The sequence below is a fragment of the Paroedura picta genome, chromosome 4 (assembly GCF_049243985.1).
Source record: "Paroedura picta isolate Pp20150507F chromosome 4, Ppicta_v3.0, whole genome shotgun sequence".
In the NCBI taxonomy this organism is placed as follows: domain Eukaryota; kingdom Metazoa; phylum Chordata; class Lepidosauria; order Squamata; family Gekkonidae; genus Paroedura; species Paroedura picta.
In genome coordinates, this window is record NC_135372.1 from 139,563,135 (window position 1) to 139,580,313 (window position 17,179).

The 17,179-nt window shown below is 49.0% G+C and overlaps 1 protein-coding gene across 2 annotated transcripts in view; it reads left to right on the forward strand.

The window, feature by feature from the left end:
- COL20A1 (collagen type XX alpha 1 chain) overlaps window positions 1-17,179 on the forward strand; it is a 142,657-nt gene that overhangs the window by 35,079 nt on the left and 90,399 nt on the right. For both annotated transcript variants that reach the window (XM_077335837.1, XM_077335838.1), the window contains exons 14-18: window positions 384-507; window positions 2,147-2,286; window positions 2,905-3,034; window positions 4,937-5,079; window positions 7,463-7,595. In XM_077335837.1, the coding sequence (XP_077191952.1) occupies window positions 384-507; window positions 2,147-2,286; window positions 2,905-3,034; window positions 4,937-5,079; window positions 7,463-7,595 (670 nt within the window). The remainder of the gene's footprint in view (window positions 1-383; window positions 508-2,146; window positions 2,287-2,904; window positions 3,035-4,936; window positions 5,080-7,462; window positions 7,596-17,179) is intronic.

A 17,179-nucleotide genomic window follows, 5' to 3' on the forward strand; every position in this document is an offset into this window, starting at 1 on the left:
TAGCTTTGTGCATGAGGCAGAGATCCAAACTCATAGCATTTGAGATTTTAAAAAAGAGAATCTTTACTGGGAAAGGTTATTTACAAGTATGCATCGTATTCATCTGCTTCAGCCTCCGTGCTTGAGCAGAGCACAAAAGCAATTACAAAAGGCAGCACAATGCTAGCCTTTTGTGGCTAGGCTGGAGGAAGGGTGCTCAAAGGAGCAGGAAGCCTCCCACTGAGCCAATTTGAACAATTCTAGATAATTCCTATTCCAGCTATGCCAAACATACATCTTCTGCAATGCCCCCTGCAAGATATTCTTTTTATCCTGTTGAATCATGCAACACTTGAATATTCCAAATATTTTCAAGGGGTCTTTCTCTCTCTGTCTCTTGTCAGGTGAAAGTAATGAAGAGTGAAGTTTTGCTTGGGGGTTTGTCCCCCAGCACGGAATACTCGTTAGCTGTGTATGCAATGTACGGAGAAGACGCTAGTGACCCTGCAAGCATCCAGGAAACCACATGTAAGTCGTGGTCTGTTTCTTCATGCATCCGTCTTAAGAACACCAGAAGAGCCCTGCTGGATCAGACCAGGAGTCCATCAAACCCAGCATCCTGCCTCACACTGGGGCCAACCAGTTCCAGCCACAGGGCAAAGAGGCTGAGGCCTTCCCCTGATTTTGCCTCATGGCTCTGGGTTCCAGAAGTTTAGTGCCCTGGAATGTGGAAGCTCCCTTCAGTTACTCTGGCTAGTAATCCCTGCTAAACTCATCCTGCATGAGTTTAACTAGCCCCCCTTTTAAGCTGTTTATTCGCATTGATTTTGATGCTGTACACCCACAGCCCTGAGCTGGCTTACTGGCACAGCTGTCTCGGGGTGGTTTACAACGTTGTTAAAATACAAAGCAGTTAAAAGTGTTAAAACAATTACGTTATTACTAATTTATTAATTTATTAATGTATTGGCACTCTCAGCGCAGCCGGCTCATGGCGGTTAAAGTTAAATAACTAGAGAGCCAGTTTGGTGTATTGGTTAGGAGTGCAGACTTCTAATCTGGCATGCCGGGTTCGATTCTGCACTCCCCCACATGCAGCCAGGTGGGTGACCTTGAGCTTGCCATGGTGCTGATAAAACTGTTCTGATCGAGCTTTGATATCAGGCTCTCTCAGCCTGATATGACTGGAAGCTGCTTTGAGCCTCCTTCGGGTAGAGAAAAGCGGTATATAAGAACAAACTCTTCTTCTTCTTCTTCTTCTTCTTCTTCTTCTTCTTCTTCTTCTTCTTCTTCTTCTTCTTCTTCTTCTTCTTCTTCTTCTTCTTCTCCTTCTCCTTCTCCTTCTCCTTCTCCTTCTCCTTCTCCTTCTCCTTCTTCCTCAACCTATCAGCACACAATCAGTGACATCCCCATATCATTCTTCTTCTAGGGGTAGGCAAGAGCTGTTGAACTGCAGCAGGGGAGGCCCATTAGTATTTGTGGATTATATATCCCACCGTGATCCCTCCTGGCCCCAAATTCTATCTTCCCATGCTCTACCTCCTGGAAACTGGCAATTGAGTGATGCTTCTTCCCCCCTATAGAGCTTTGCTGTCCCAGACATAAGAACCCAAGAGAAGCCATGTAGGATCAAGCCAATGGCCCCTCCAGTTCAACACTCTGTATCAGTGGCCAAAATCAGGTGCCATCAGGAGGTCCATTAGTGGGGCCATAACACCAGAAGCCCTCCCACTGTGGCCCCCCAAGCACCAAGGATATAATGCATACCTTCCCCAGACATAAGAGGATAAGAGAAGTCATATTGGGTGAGGCCAGTGGCCCATCCAGTCCAATACTCTGTGTCACACAAAGGCCAAAACCCAGGTTCCATCAGGAGGTCCACCGTTCCCTCCTCCCCAAGTACAGAGCCAAAACACAGAGGCCATCAGACCTCCCCCACCCCTCCCAATGCTCATCCTTGTGAAAACACCTTGAAGCCCCTTTATTTTCCTGGAGGGATGCTTAGAATTGGGGCTTAATAAGGCACCTGAGAATTTCCCAACAGCAATCTTTAGCTTCTTTTCTCTGCTACAATGGCCAGGATTGACTGGGAAGGAAACCCCAGAAGGAAACTTGGATTCAGACGGTATGTCGATGACCTATCAATAGCAGCCCTCATGTCTTGCAGTGGCCTTGAGCCCTCCGCCCCGCCTGAGTTTCTCAGATATCAGCCATGGTTCAGTCAGGGTCAACTGGGAGGCGACTCTGCGTGCCGTGAAGATTCACCGGGTGACGTATATGTCCAGCCGGGGAAGCAACACTGGGGAGGTGAGTGACTGTAAGGACAAGGGGACTGCTTTCCGCTACACCCCCCAAAGAGTATTGAGGTTCTCCAACCAAAACCCACTCAGCATCCCCATCCCCATCCCCAAAGAGGTGAGATTGGCCTTTACTAGGGTCCTGGCCTTTTCAGTGTTGACCCTGGTCTAGTGGAACGCTCTGCAGGACCATGGACAGTTCCGCAGAGCCTGCAAGACAGAGTTTTTCCGCCAGGCCTATGGGTGAGGCTGGATCGAACATCAAAAATGCTTGAGAAGTAGAAGGAAGACCACCTCTCCAAGAAGATCTTGAACTCCCACCCCAAGGTTTATTGATGGGGGGGGAGGGCTGATACAAAGTATATAACATTTTAATGACTTAGTGTTTTTTAACCCATGCTGTCACCCCTCCTGAACTACCAGGAAGGGTGGGATTAATAATAAAGTATATCATACCACCCCAAAGGCCAATTAGAGGGTCGGCACATTGTTGGAAGTACCCAGCACATTTAAATATGTATAGATATTCCTTACTTCCCATCATTTTAAGGATGTTTCTTCTCTTTCGCCACCAACCGATCATGGTAATACCCTCGGTGGACATTCAGCAGACCTCATTTCATTTCAGTTGGAGGTTCTGGGCAACGTTTCGTCTGCTGTGCTGCAGCCTCTGTCATCGCTGACAAAATATTTTGTCAGTGTGACTTCCGTTTACGATGAAGGTGAATCCTTTCCGGTTACGGGCAATGTTACAACGTGTAAGTATGGGGTAATCAGCTTAAATGACGGCTACCGGGCCTCATACTGTGGTGGGAGGTGTCCTTTGGCAAGCTCTCTTTGCCCCCAGAGTGGTGGAATAAGCTTCCTAGAGAGACCAGGGCCCTGTCAGAACTCTGTGAGTTCCGCAGGGCCTTTAAGAGCCAGTTTGGTGTAGTGGTTAGGAGTGCCGACTTCTAATCTGGCATGCCAGGTTCGATTCTGCACTCCCCCACATGCAGCCAGCTGGGTGACCTTGGGCTCGCCACGGCACTGATAAAACTGCTCTGACCGGGCAGGAATATCAGGGCTCTCTCAGCCTCACCCACCCCACAGGGTGTCTGTTGTGGGGAGAGGAATGGGAAGGCGACTGTAAGCCGCTTTGAGCCTCCTTCGGGTAGGGAAAAGCGGCATATAAGAACCAACTCTTCTTCTTCTTCTTCTTTAAGACAGAGAGCTCTTCCGCCAGGTCTATAGTTGAGGCCGGCTGGACAATAAATCCAAATCTTGGGCCTCATTCCTACTCCTTCTGCCCTTCTCTTTCCTCTGGTTCCTCCAACCATAGAATCAGATAATCGTAGAGTTGGAAGGGATCTCCAGGGTCATCTAGTCAACCCCCTGCTCTACGCAGGAATCGTCAACATCTAGTTGGCTACTCATTATTATTAGTGCTGGTGCAATAATGATAAATGCAGTTATGAATGGTTTTAACTTGTTTTAGTAGTAACTGACTATATTGTATTAGTTCATTGAATTTATATGTGTAAAATGCCCCAAAATAGTTTGAGAGGGGTAGTATATAAATCCAGAGATAGAGATAGAGATAGAGATAGAGATAGAGATAGAGATAGAGATAGAGATAGGGATAGGGATAGAGATAGAGATAGAGATAGAGATAGAGATAGAGTTTTTGTCAATTCCTAGAGCAACCCAATGTCACTTCTGGAGCGGGGCCAGTGGCTCAGTGGCTGAGCCAAGCGGGTGCTTTTTTAGCCCTGGTCCCAACCTGGTGGAATGAGCTCCCAGAAGAGCTGAGGGCCCTGTTGGAGTTGTCAGCTTTCCGCAGGGTCTGCAAGACGGAGCTCTTCCTCCAGGTATATGGTTGAGGCCAGAGCGGTACCCGGTGTTGCCATCTGAGGATCTCTAAGCTGAGGTCATCTAGGTTCCTCGCTCCCAGGTAGAGAGAGAGTTTGACCCATGCTGAACGGGGGAACAGGCTGATATTTTACTGTCTGCCATCTTGTCTTGTTATGTTATGTCATTATTCTATTATGTTTTAAGGGGTATTTTAGGGGATTTTATTTTTTATTGATCTAGTAAACCGCCTTGAGACATTTGGGAGCAGCGGTATATAAATGTATAAACAAACACGGAAAGAAAGAGAGAAAGAAAGAAAGAAAGAAAGAAAGAAAGAAAGAAAGAAAGAAAGAAAGAAAGAAAGAAAGAAAGAAAGAAAGAAAGAAAGAAAGAAAAGGAGAAAATATATACTAATTATTTTTAAAAAATAATTCCCTTTTGGAATTTATGAAGGCCGGCCTGCATCTCTAGCCTAATCCCATTTCCAAAACAAAATCCTGCTTCCCTCTCTCTCCTTGAGCGTCCTTCTTGGGCTCCTCAGTTCTTGGCAATGCTAACCTGAATGTGTCTTCTCTCCCACAGTCGAAATAATCACCCCTTAATGAATGGCCGCAAAATGTTACATCCCAGTCCTTCAGGATGTGCTTTTGTTGGGGGGGGGGAGGGGGGGTTCAGAGAAGTGAAAGGGAGGCTGCTTGAGGACGGCTGCCCGGTTGCAGCTCTGCTCCCTCGCCATCTGCCGCGTGGCATGGCCGCATGACAGCTTTTCTCCGAGCAGCCGGGAGAGAAAACCAACCTCGAGCCTCTCCCCTCCCTTCGTCTCTCAGTGAAGGTGCCGCCACCGATGCACCTGAAGGTCACGGAGCTCTCGGGCAGCGAGATCCGGCTGGAATGGGAAGCCATCGCGGCATCGGATGTGGTCGTCTACCAGATCAAGTGGAACGTGCTCGGGGAAGGGTGGTCGCAGGAGGTAGGTGGAGGGGAGGAGCGGATCGGCGGAACTCGCTGCTGCAAGATGAACATGAGAAAGACCAGTGGGATTGAACTAGTCTAACTAGTCATAGAAATATCAAGGCATGGAGTTGGAAGGGACCTCCAGGATCATCTAGTCCAACCCCTGGCAGAATGCAGGAAATTCACAACTACCTCCCCACCCGCAGTGACACCAATTTCATGCCCATATAATGACCCCCCCCAAAAAAAATCCCCAATCCCTGGCCAGTCCAGGGTCCTTCTAACTCAGTGGCCAGCCAGTTCCTCTGGAGGTCCAGCAAACAGGGTATAGGGATCGAGGCCTTCATAAGAACATTTATTTATTCATATTTATTTATAATTCAGCTTCTTTCCTTCCAGGTCAGACCAGGGGTGCATCTATTCCAGCATCCCATCTCACAAGGTTCTTCTGAAGGTCCAACAATAGGGCATAGAGACTGAGGCCTTCATAAGGACATCAGAAGAATCCTGCAGGATAAGTCCAATGGTCTATCCAGTCCACACAGTGCCAACCAACCACTGGTTGCTCTGGAGGTCCAACCAACAGGCATAGAAGTTTACAGTCACTGAGTGAAGCAGGATGCTGGACTGGATGGAACATTTATCTGATCCAGCAGGGCTTTTCTGATGTTCTTAGGAAGGCCTCAGCTTCTCTGCCCTGTTGAGGAACTGGCTGGCCACTGTGGGAGACAGGATGCTGAACTATATGGACCAGTGGTCTGAACTAGCAGAGCTCTTCTTTTGTTCTTATGAAGGCCTCAGCCTCTCTACCCTGTGGATGGCCATCTAGAGGGACTGGTTGGCCATTGTGTGAGGCAGAATGGTGGACTAGATGGACCTCTGTTCTGATCCTGCAGGGCTCTTCTGAGGTTCTTATGAAGTCCTTGGGCTCCCTGTCCTGTTGCTGGGCCTCCAGAGGAATTGGTTGGCCACTGCGTAGGACGATATGCTGGACTAGATGGACTTTCACTGGTCTGATCCAGCAGGGATCTTCTGGTGTTCTTATGAAGGCCTTGGGCTCCCTGTCCTGTTGCTGGACCTCCAGAGGAACTGGTTGGCCACTGCATAGGACAAGATGCTGGACTGATCCAACAGGGATCTTTTGTATGTCTTATGATGGTCTCAAGCCTCCATGCCCTATTGGACCTTTAGAGGTTACTGGTTGACCATTGTGGGAGCTGGGGTGTTAGCCTAGATGGACTATTGGTCTGATCCAGCAGGGCTCCTCTTATGTTCAAATCAATCAGGGATGGAGCTTCCTCAGAACTGGAGTAATGCCAAGCAGAACCTGTTTTCAACTTGCTTTTCACTACAGCTCATGTATGACCATCCTGGCCACTTTCTGTAAGCCTTGCTGAAATCATGCCAAGTCAAATCATACAACAACAGGGCCCTCCAAACTTTCTGTAGGCCCTTTTGAAATGTTGACCCAGAATAGGGTGCTCAGCAACAAAATGGCTGCCAAAAGAGGTGGAGCCACCCATACAGAAGAAGCCGAACTGCAGGGAAGAAGAAGAAGAGTTGGTTCTTATATGCCGCTTTACCCTACCCGAAGGAGGCTCAAAGCGGCTTACAAAAACCTTTCCCTTCCTCTCCCCACAACAGACACCCTGTGGGGTGGGTGAGGCTGAGAGAGCCCTGAGATTACTGAAGAAGAAGAAGAGTTGGTTCTTATATGCCGCTTTTCTCTACCCGAAGGAGTCTCAAAGCGGCTTCCATTCTCCTTCCCTTTCCTCTCCCCACAACAGACACCCTGTGGGGTGGGTGAGGCTGAGAGAGCCCTGATATTCCTGCTCGGTCAGAACAGTTTTATCAGTGCCGTAGCGAGCCCAAGGTCACCCAGCTGGTTGCATGTGGGGAAGCGCAGAATCGAACCCAGCATGCCAGATTAGATGTCCGCACTCCTAACCACTTCAACTGGAAGAATAGAGATAATTTTTTAAAAAACTACACTGTGAAAGAGAATGAAACCAACACTGAACAAATGTCATTTTAATCTGCCCAGCTGATCAGACACCCAGCAGCCTGTCTGAGGTCCCCTCTGTCCCCACCCACGTCCCAAAAACCCTCAGTGGGTTCCAGGAAAAATAAAAGCAGGTGCCATGGTGCCCATGGGCTCCGAGTTGGGGACCTGTGTTATATGATGAAACAAGATGCGCTTGTTTATTTGCTCCCAGCGCCTCTGAGCTCAAGAATGTAGATGTCAACGTTCAGTAGAGCAGAACCAGAATTCTGGGGAAGGGATCTAAACAGCCCTGACTGTGAACCGATCAGGGGAAACTCAACTTTGACAATTTTCATAAAGTCACAGGGTGATGCACACGTCTCAAAAACTGGCTCTGTTATCCCTTCTCCTGTAGCTCTCAGTGGCTGGAAACCTGGCGGCCGCTGTTCTACCTGGCCTGAAAAAGAACACCGAATACCAGATATCGATTTGGGCGTATTACAAGGATGGGGCTCGGAGTGACACAGTCTCTGTTCGGCACAGGATGAGTAAGTGCCTCGCCGTGGCTTTGGGGACCGGGGTGGGCTGATCAGAGATGTCATATTACTTGAATCCCAGTCCTATGAAGCAGAGTCAAGCTTGTGAACTCGGTGGGTTTGGATGGAAGACGCTCTGCAGGACAGGAAAATGTTGGGTAAATATAGGAAGCAGATGTCCATCAGTGGCTCTTAGCCACAAGGTATAGATGGGACACTCTGTCTGGGGCAAGGATGCTCTGTCTTCTTGGTGCTTGAGGGGCAATAGGTTGCTGGAGTTCTGGCCCTGTTGGTGGACCTCCTGAAGGCACTTGGTTTTGGCCACTGCGTGATCCAGAGTGTTGGACTGGATGGCTCACTGGCCTGATCCAACATGGCTTCTCTTCTGTTCTTATAGATGGAAGACGCTGTCTGGGGCAGGGATGCTCTGTTTTCCTGGTGCTTCGGGGGCAACATGGATTCCCTTGTGTTCTTATATCTGGGGCAGTGATGCTGTTATCTTGGTGATAGGGGAGAAATATTGAGAGGGCTTCTAGAATTTTGGCCCCACTGGTGGCCCTCCTGATAGCACTTGGGTTTGGGCCACTGTGTGATACAGTGTTGGACCAGATGAACTATTGGCCTGATCTAACATGGTTTCTCTTATGTTCTTATGTCTGGGGCAGTGATGCTTTGGGGGGCAATAGTAGGAGGGCTTCTGGAGTTCTGGCCCTGCTGGTGGACCTCCTGATGGCCCCTGGGTTTTGGCCACTGTGTGACACAGTGTTGGACTGGAGGGGCCACTGGCCTGATCCAACATGGCTTCTCTTATCTTCTTATGTCTGGGGCAAGGATGCTCTGTCTTCTTGGTGCTTGAGGGGCAATAGGTTGCTGGAGTTCTGGCCCTGTTGGTGGACCTCCTGAAGGCACTTGGTTTTGGCCACTGCGTGATCCAGAGTGTTGGACTGGATGGCTCACTGGCCTGATCCAACATGGCTTCTCTTCTGTTCTTATAGATGGAAGACGCTGTCTGGGGCAGGGATGCTCTGTTTTCCTGGTGCTTCGGGGGCAACATGGATTCCCTTGTGTTCTTATATCTGGGGCAGTGATGCTGTTATCTTGGTGATAGGGGAGAAATATTGAGAGGGCTTCTAGAATTTTGGCCCCACTGGTGGCCCTCCTGATAGCACTTGGGTTTGGGCCACTGTGTGATACAGTGTTGGACCAGATGAACTATTGGCCTGATCTAACATGGTTTCTCTTATGTTCTTATGTCTGGGGCAGTGATGCTTTGGGGGGCAATAGTAGGAGGGCTTCTGGAGTTCTGGCCCTGCTGGTGGACCTCCTGATGGCCCCTGGGTTTTGGCCACTGTGTGACACAGTGTTGGACTGGAGGGGCCACTGGCCTGATCCAACATGGCTTCTCTTATCTTCTTATGTCTGGGGCAGGGATGCTCTGTCTTCTGGATGCTCAGGGAACCACAGTGGGAGGGCTTCTGGAGTTCTGGCCCTGCTGGTGGACCTCCTGAAGGCACCTGGGTTTGGGCCACTGTGTCACAGAGGGTTGGACTGGAAGGGCCATTCGCCTGATCCAACATGGCTTCCCCTATGTTGTCAAAATGGAAGTTCAGAAAAAGTGGTGGACGAGTCTTGAAAAGAGTTGCCAGGGATGAAGCTTGTGGGCACCTCCGGTGAGCCAGCTTGGTGTAGTGCTTGAGAACAGTGGGTTTGATTCCCCGCTCCTCCACATGCAGTCATCTGGGTGCTCTTGTGCTAGTCACAGTCCTGTTCTCACAGCATAGTCCTCTTAGAGCTCTATCGGCCCCGCCTACCTCAAAGTGGGTTTCTGTTGCGGGGACAGGAAAGGGAGGCTATTGAAAGTCACTTTGTGACTCTTTTGAATAGTGAAAGATTATAAAAATCAACTTCTTCTGGAATTCTGACACAAGCTGAGGGGTGCAATGACAAAATGGCTGCTGTAAGAGGTGGAGCCACGCACACCCAAAGGAAACCTAAGTTCAGGGGGGAAATAGGAATATTTTTAGAAAATACACTGTGAAAGAGCTGCAAAAGAGAATCAAACCAACACTGCTGCTAGCTGGCAGAGAAAGAAAGTTATTTCAATCCTCCCAGCCAATCAGATCTCCCGACGCCTGTCAGAAACCTTATCTGGTCCCTCCTACTTTCTAAAAACTCTTGATGGGCACCACAGTGGGTATTGGCTAGCACCTTGGTGCCCATGGGCACCCTGTTGGGTACCCCTGCATTGTAATCATGTCAAGGAGCGCTTGTCAAGAAAATCCACTGAATCCACAGAGTAGGTAGACTGGAATGTCCTGTGGACAACGACACAGCATTTCCCCAGAGGCGGGAGAATGAAGCCATGAAGCACTGAGTCACTCCTTGTTCACAAGGCTCTCCTGTCTGTATTGCCAGCCGGATAGGAGGCTGCAGCGCCTGGCTTGGTACGAAAAGGATGTGAGGTTAGAAAGGTCCTCCCCGAAGGTTCTGCCTTAATTAATAGTTCCTGGCTAATGGCTCTGCTGGCAGCAGGTAGAAGACGATTCGTTCCATTATTGTCCTTGATTCCTCATATTTGGCCAGGTTTTTTTAATTTATGGTGCTTCTGAGGCTTGGATCAGTGGCCGTCTCCTCACTGCCAGCTTTCTCTTTCTTTCTTTCTTTCTTTCTTTCTTTCTTTCTTTCTTTCTTTCTTTCTTTCTTTCTTTCTTTCTTTCTTTCTTTCTTTCTTTCTTTCTTTCTTCCTTCCTTCCTTCCTTCCTTCCTTCCTTCCTTCCTTCCTTCCTTCCTTCCTTCCTTCCTTCCTTCCTTCCTTCCTTCCTTCCTTCCAACTTTGGTTCTTCAAATGTATGACAACAGATCAGAACGACAATTCATAACAAGAACAAAGAATCAAAAGTTCAAAATGTAGCCTAGGGTTTTCAGCTCTGGGTTGGGATGCTGGACTAGATGGACCTCTGGTCTGATCCAGCAGGGCTTCCCTGATGTTCTTATGAAGGCTTCCATGATCTGTGGTTGGCCCTCCAGGGGAACTAGCTGGCCCCTGTGTGAGACAGGAGGCTGGACTAGATGGACCACTGGTCTGATCCAGCAGGGCTTCCCTGATGTTCTTATGAAGGCTTCCATGATCTGTGGTTGGCCCTCCAGGGGAACTAGCTGGCCCCTGTGTGAGACAGGAGGCTGGACTAGATGGACCACTGGTCTGATCCAGCAGGGCTTCCCTGATGTTCTTATGAAGGCTTCCATGATCTGTGATTGGCCCTCCAGGGGAACTAGCTGGTCCCTGTGTGAGACAGGAGGCTGGACTAGATAGACCACTGGTCTGATCCAGCAGGGCTTCCCTGATGTTCTTATGAAGGCTTCCATGATCTGTGGTTGGCCCTCCAGGGGAACTAGCTGGCCCCTGTGTGAGACAGGAGGCTGGACTAGATGGACCACTGGTCTGATCCAGCAGGGCTTCCCTGATGTTCTTATGAAGGCTTCCATGATCTGTGGTTGGCCCTCCAGGGGAACTAGCTGGTCCCTGTGTGAGACAGGAGGCTGGACTAGATAGACCACTGGTCTGATCCAGCAGGGCTTCCCTGATGTTCTTATGAAGGCTTCCATGATCTGTGGTTGGCCCTCCAGGGGAACTAGCTGGCCCCTGTGTGAGACAGGAGGCTGGACTAGATGGACCACTGGTCTGATCCAGCAGGGCTTCCCTGATGTTCTTATGAAGGCTTCCATGATCTGTGACTGGCCCTCCAGGGGAACTAGCTGGCCCCTGTGTGAGACAGGAGGCTGGACTAGATGGACCACTGGTCTGATCCAGCAGGGCTTCCCTGATGTTCTTATGAAGGCTTCCATGATCTGTGGTTGGCCCTCCAGGGGAACTAGCTGGCCCCTGTGTGAGACAGGAGGCTGGACTAGATGGACCACTGGTCTGATCCAGCAGGGCTTCCCTGATGTTCTTATGAAGGCTTCCATGATCTGTGGTTAGCCCTCCAGGGGAACTAGCTGGCCCCTGTGTGAGACAGGAGGCTGGACTAGATGGACCACTGGTCTGATCCAGCAGGGCTTCCCTGATGTTCTTATGAAGGCTTCCATGATCTGTGATTGGCCCTCCAGGGGAACTAGCTGGTCCCTGTGTGAGACAGGAGGCTGGACTAGATAGACCACTGGTCTGATCCAGCAGGGCTTCCCTGATGTTCTTATGAAGGCTTCCATGATCTGTGATTGGCCCTCCAGGGAAACTAGCTGGCCCCTGTGTGAGACAGGATGGAGACTAGATGGACCCCTGGTCTGATCCAGCAGGGCTCTTCTGATGTTTTTCAGAAGGCCTTGGCGTCTGTGTTTTGTTTGCTGGACCCCCAGAGAAACTCTGCCGTGACCCGCACAAACCCCATACAATTTTAGCCCTGGAATTTCTCTTTTCCATTAAGATTTCTAGGTTTTACGTTTTCAAAATGATAAAGAGATTTTATATTTAAAAAGAGGGAAAAAAATTAAATCGAATCAGTTTGTGAAGTACTTGAAAAGGCATTAAAATAAAACCCTCTTGAGAAACTTTTTATAAAGGTTGCCATTGAGGGTATTCCAGAAGTCTTAAACCCAGCCAAAGACAGTCAAATTCAGGTTTTTCTTAATACATTTCTCTCTGGATGATATATTCTTACTGAGGTTTCCTGAATAGAAATCCCAGGACAAGTTTTCTGAAGTAAGTGGAATAGAATAGCTGCTCTTCACATCTGCAAGAAAATTCATTGTGAAAGGCTGCTGAAGAGAAACAGCGAGTCCTCAGAATCGATCTTCCTGCCAGAATACATTTTTATCTCACCTTCTCTCCAGGGAAGTCGAGAGTTGTTCTCTCTTGCTACATTCTGTCCTTGTGACAATTCCTTGAGGCAATGCCAGCAGAAGGCAAGCCGCCCAAGGTCACCCAGTGAGTTTCGTGGCCGCCTTTGATTTGAAGTTGGGCCTTCCCAGATCCTAGGTTAGGGTTGTGAGCTCTGGATTGGGAAAGACCTGGAGACTTTGGGGGCTGAGACGGGAGAGGATGGGATTTGAGGCATTCTTACATCACTCTTGGATACAACCTGGAAGTGACAATGGGTAGCTCTAGGAATTGCTGCAAACTGTATGGTAAACCATAGAGTTTCTGGTGATTCCTAGAGCTACCTTTTTGTCGCTTTCAGGTTGTGCCTGGAAGTGATGTAGTGACTGTGGGGTTATATTTATGGTTCGGTTTTAATGGTATTTTTATTGTTGTCAACCTCATGTTGTGGTGACCCCCAACTATAAAATTATGCAAGCGTTCTTTCACAGAATTTAAACCAAAACTGACCCATGGCATGAAGATCCATTGTTCATGATTGTATATAAACTGGTTTTTCCCTGGGGTTTCTCAGTTCAGTTCTGCCTCTTGTCCCACCATGCCCATCTCTCTCTTTTCCACTGCTCCAGACAGATGAATGCTCTATCTTGATCTACCCCACAAGGCTGTTGTGTAGATGGCGCCCCCTTTAGCCAAGCTGCTTGCCCAACTGCGACCCCTGTGAAAGGGTTGTTTGATCCCCAAAGGGGTCCCAACCCCCAGGTTGAGAACCACTGCATTAGACCCATTCACCAAATTTAATTTGGTGGATTTCTGGCAGGGGGGGCAGCAATTCTAGGTGTTATTTCAGCCTCAGCTATAGACCTGGCAGAGGCTCTGATGTCATTCAGAAGAACATTCCACCAAGCTGGCACCAGGGCCAAAGAAACCCTGGCCCTGGTTGAGTCTATTTTGATCTCCTTGGGGCTTGGCACCCTGAGCAGATTTTTGGTCTGCAGACCTTAAAGCTCTTGGGGAGGGGGCAGGTTAATGGTTAATCCACAGCAGGGTCTTTTCCACCTCGGACCTGGCAACCCAAGGGTTCATTGACTACGAAAAGCAAGCTGCGCCGTCCACATCGTTCCCAAGCAAAACTCAAAAGTGCCCTGTTACCTCGACAAAATTATCTAGAAAACCTTTTGGTTTGCCAGGAAGGAAGGCTGTCGAAATAACCATTAAAATGCCATTTACTGTGGAGCGACGATCCCTTGCAAGAAATGGATGTTCTGTCTCTGATGCTAAATGAAAAATAAAAGGAAATTACATCCCTGGAAACGGCAGGTTATTGTCCGTGAACTCCGTTTTGCACTGCTCGGAAACGAACCGGGGCGGAGAGGCGGCTGGAGCAGCGGTCGCCTACGGGTGCTTAGCTCGGGGTGACTCGACAGCTTGAACCGGCCCTGACTTTTGAAATCGACAACAGCACCGTGTCTGCAACCGAGAGCCCCCTTGCAGCTCATGAGTTTGGATGCTGCCGTTTTTGCCCATTAAGTCTAAGGAGCATCGCAAGGTTGCAAAGTCCTCCGGAAGAGAGAGGCGAAGGCAGAATTCAAGGCACAGATGGCAGCCCTTTGTGCCTAGCAACGTCGGTTGCCGTCCCCGCGGGCAGCCTCCAAACCCTTGACCTTTCTTCCACCTGTCAAGATCATGTTGTCAAGATTCAGCGTTGCTCTGGGGAACTTTCAGAGCGAATCCGCTGTCTTTTCCTTGGCGTAGTTGTTTTTTTCCTTGTTCTTTCCTGGGATGTGTCTCAAGGCTATTGCTAAGTCATTGGCACGTCTGGCCAACAGTTGTGCGAATGCTCCATTTTAACCCACACCCTGTCCCTTTTCAAGTGGAGAAACAGTCAAGGGGGGGGGGGGCTGTTTACCAGGGTCTGTGGTTAATATGGGAAAGTTTGCCCAGTGGTAAAAGTAAGTCTAAGTGAGTCTCCCAAAAAGTATATTGAGGGATGGATGGAGGGAGGAAGGGAGGAAGGAAGGAAGGAAGGAAGGAAGGAGAGGGAGGGAGGGAGGGAGCAAGGAAGGGAGGGTGCAAGGAAGGGAGGGAGGGAGGGAGGGAGGGAGGAGACGGAGGGAGGGAGGGAGGGAGCAAGGAAGGGAGGGTGCAAGGGAGGGAGGGAGGGAGGGAGGGAGGGAGGAAGGAAGGAAGGAAGGAGAGGGAGGGAGGGAGGGAGGGAGGAAGGGAAGAAGGAAGGAAGGAAGGAAGGAAGGAAGGAAGGAAGGAAGGAAGGAAGGAAGGAAGGAAGGAAGGAAGGAAGGAAGGAAGGAAGGAAGGAAGGAAGGAAGGAAGGAAGGAAGGAAATTTCTCCAGGCCAGGCTGGCTAGGGATTCTGATTGGAGGGGGTATCATCTGGGCATGGAATTGGGGTCACTGTGGGTGAGCAGGTAGTTGTGAATTCCCTGCATTCTGCAGGGGGTTGGACTAGATGACCCTGGAGGTCCCTTCCCGCTTTATGATTCTATGAAACAAAAGGTAGACTTGCATTTACTTAAGTAGATCCAACTCACATTCAAGCAGCAGCAGCAGAAGACAGATGGATTTTTGCCCCCTACTTTATACTACCCAAAGGAGTCTCAAAGCGGCAGGCAATCACCTTCCCTTCCTCTCTCCACAACAGACACCCTGTGAGGGAGGGAGGTGGGGCTGGGAGAGCTCTGAGAGAACTGTGAGGGGCCCAAAGTCACCCAGCTGGCTTCATGTGGAGGAGGAGTGTGGGAATCAAAAAAAGAGAGGGAATCCTAATCAGCTCTGATCTCCAGATCAGGGCTAAGGGCAGCCCCACATTGAGTGAATTCTAATAATGTAGTCTAGACCAGTGGTTCTCAACCTTCCTAATGCCGTGACCCTTTAATGCAGTTCCTCCTGTTGTGGTGACCCCCAACCATAAAACTAGGCAAGGGTTCTTTCACAGAAATTAAACCGAAACTGACCAATGGAGTGAAGATCCATGGTTCAGGATTGCTCCAGACAGATCTACCCCGCAAGGCTGTTGTATGGATGGCGCCCCCTTCCAGCCAAGCTGCTTGCCCTGCAACGACCCCTGTGCAAGGGGTCCTGACCCCCAGGTTGAGAACCACTCGTCTAGGTTTCCAGGGCCAGAGAGGGTACTGGTAGCTTCACCCGATGAAGACAGTAAAATGCTTGGTGAACTACATTTGCGACCTGCACCTTCAGGGATTATTTGCGGGTTTAGTCATTAAAGAAAGCAAATGTAGAATTAATTTTCCTTTTAAGAAGTAATTTTGAAACAATAAGTATGAAGTACAGATTTGCAGCTTATGAACTGTTTGTCTGGAGACTTAAAAAAGTTAATGAGTTGTCTGATGTTTTCTCGTTTCTCCCTTTTCTGGTACTTCTTTTTTCCTTTTAATTGTAGAAAAACTTTGATTTTAATAAGGAAAACACACGCTGACGGACAATGCAAGCTAAGCTCCTGGCAAGCTGGGCTTTGAGCATGCATGTGTGCAGTGAACCTTGCCAGAACCCCATGCATAGCTAAAACTAGGCATTTTAGACCATCAATGCTGGCTACCCATCAAATAATCCTTAATTGTTGTTGTTGTTGTTGTTGTTGTTAGTCGTGTCCGACCCATCACGACCCCATGGACAATGATCCTCCAGGCCTTCCTGTCCTCTACCATTCCCCGGAGTCCATTTAAGTTTGCACCGACTGCTTCAGTGACTCCATCCAGCCACCTCATTCTCTGTCGTCCCCTTCTTCTTTTGCCCTCGATCACTCCCAGCATTAGGCTCTTCTCCAGGGAGTCCTTCCTTCTCATGAAGTGGCCAAAGTATTTGAGTTTCATCTTCAGGATCTGGCCTTCTAAGGAGCAGGCAGGGCTGATCTCCTCTAGGATTGACCGGTTTGTTCGCCTTGCAGTCCAAGGGACTCGCAAGAGTCTTCTCCAGCACCAGAGTTCAAAAGCCTCAATTCTTTGACGCTCGGCCTTCCTTATGGTCCAACTTTCACAGCCATACATTGCAAATTTATTAATCCTTAATTAAGCTATCCCTAACACTTGGCAGAACCTGGCATCCCAAGGTGGGAAAAAACCAATATGATGGACTACAGAGCTTAGTTCACCTGGTGAAAATGTTTGTTTCCAAGGTCAAACTCTATGGCAGCCTTTTTCAATCTTTTGACCATGGTTGTAACACTGAAATATTTTTCAGCCTTTAAGATACCAGGAAGTGATGTTAGCTGGCTACGCCTCCCTGCCACGCTTGCTGGAAGTGAGAGGAGCCGCGACCAGCAAATGTTTAAATGGCTGGTTAAAGTTAAAATTTAAATGGCTGGATTCAAGTGGGTAGCCGTGTTGGTCTGTGTGAACCAGCCATTTAAACAAAATCAGAGTCCAGGGGCACCTTTAAGACCAACAAAGATTTATTCCAGGCATAAGCTTTTGAGTGCAAGCATTCTTCCTCAGTCTCGAAAGCTCACGCCTGGAACAAATTTCTGTTGGTCTTAAAGGTGCCCCTGGACTCTGATTTTGTTTAAATGGCTGTTTAAAGTTTTAAAACTTGTTTCTGTCCTGTTTGCTTAGAGCTGGAAACAGCAGGCATAGGGTGGGAAGGCTCTTCCCAGACGCCATTTTGAAAAAAAACCCATGCCATGGTACCATTGAATGGCCTTCTTGTACCGTGCGTTGGGAAATCCTGCTCTACAGAATCACAACCCCATTGAGCGCTCTCCCCTCCACAAACTCTCCCCACACACTCATATTTGGGTCTTAGCCCAACC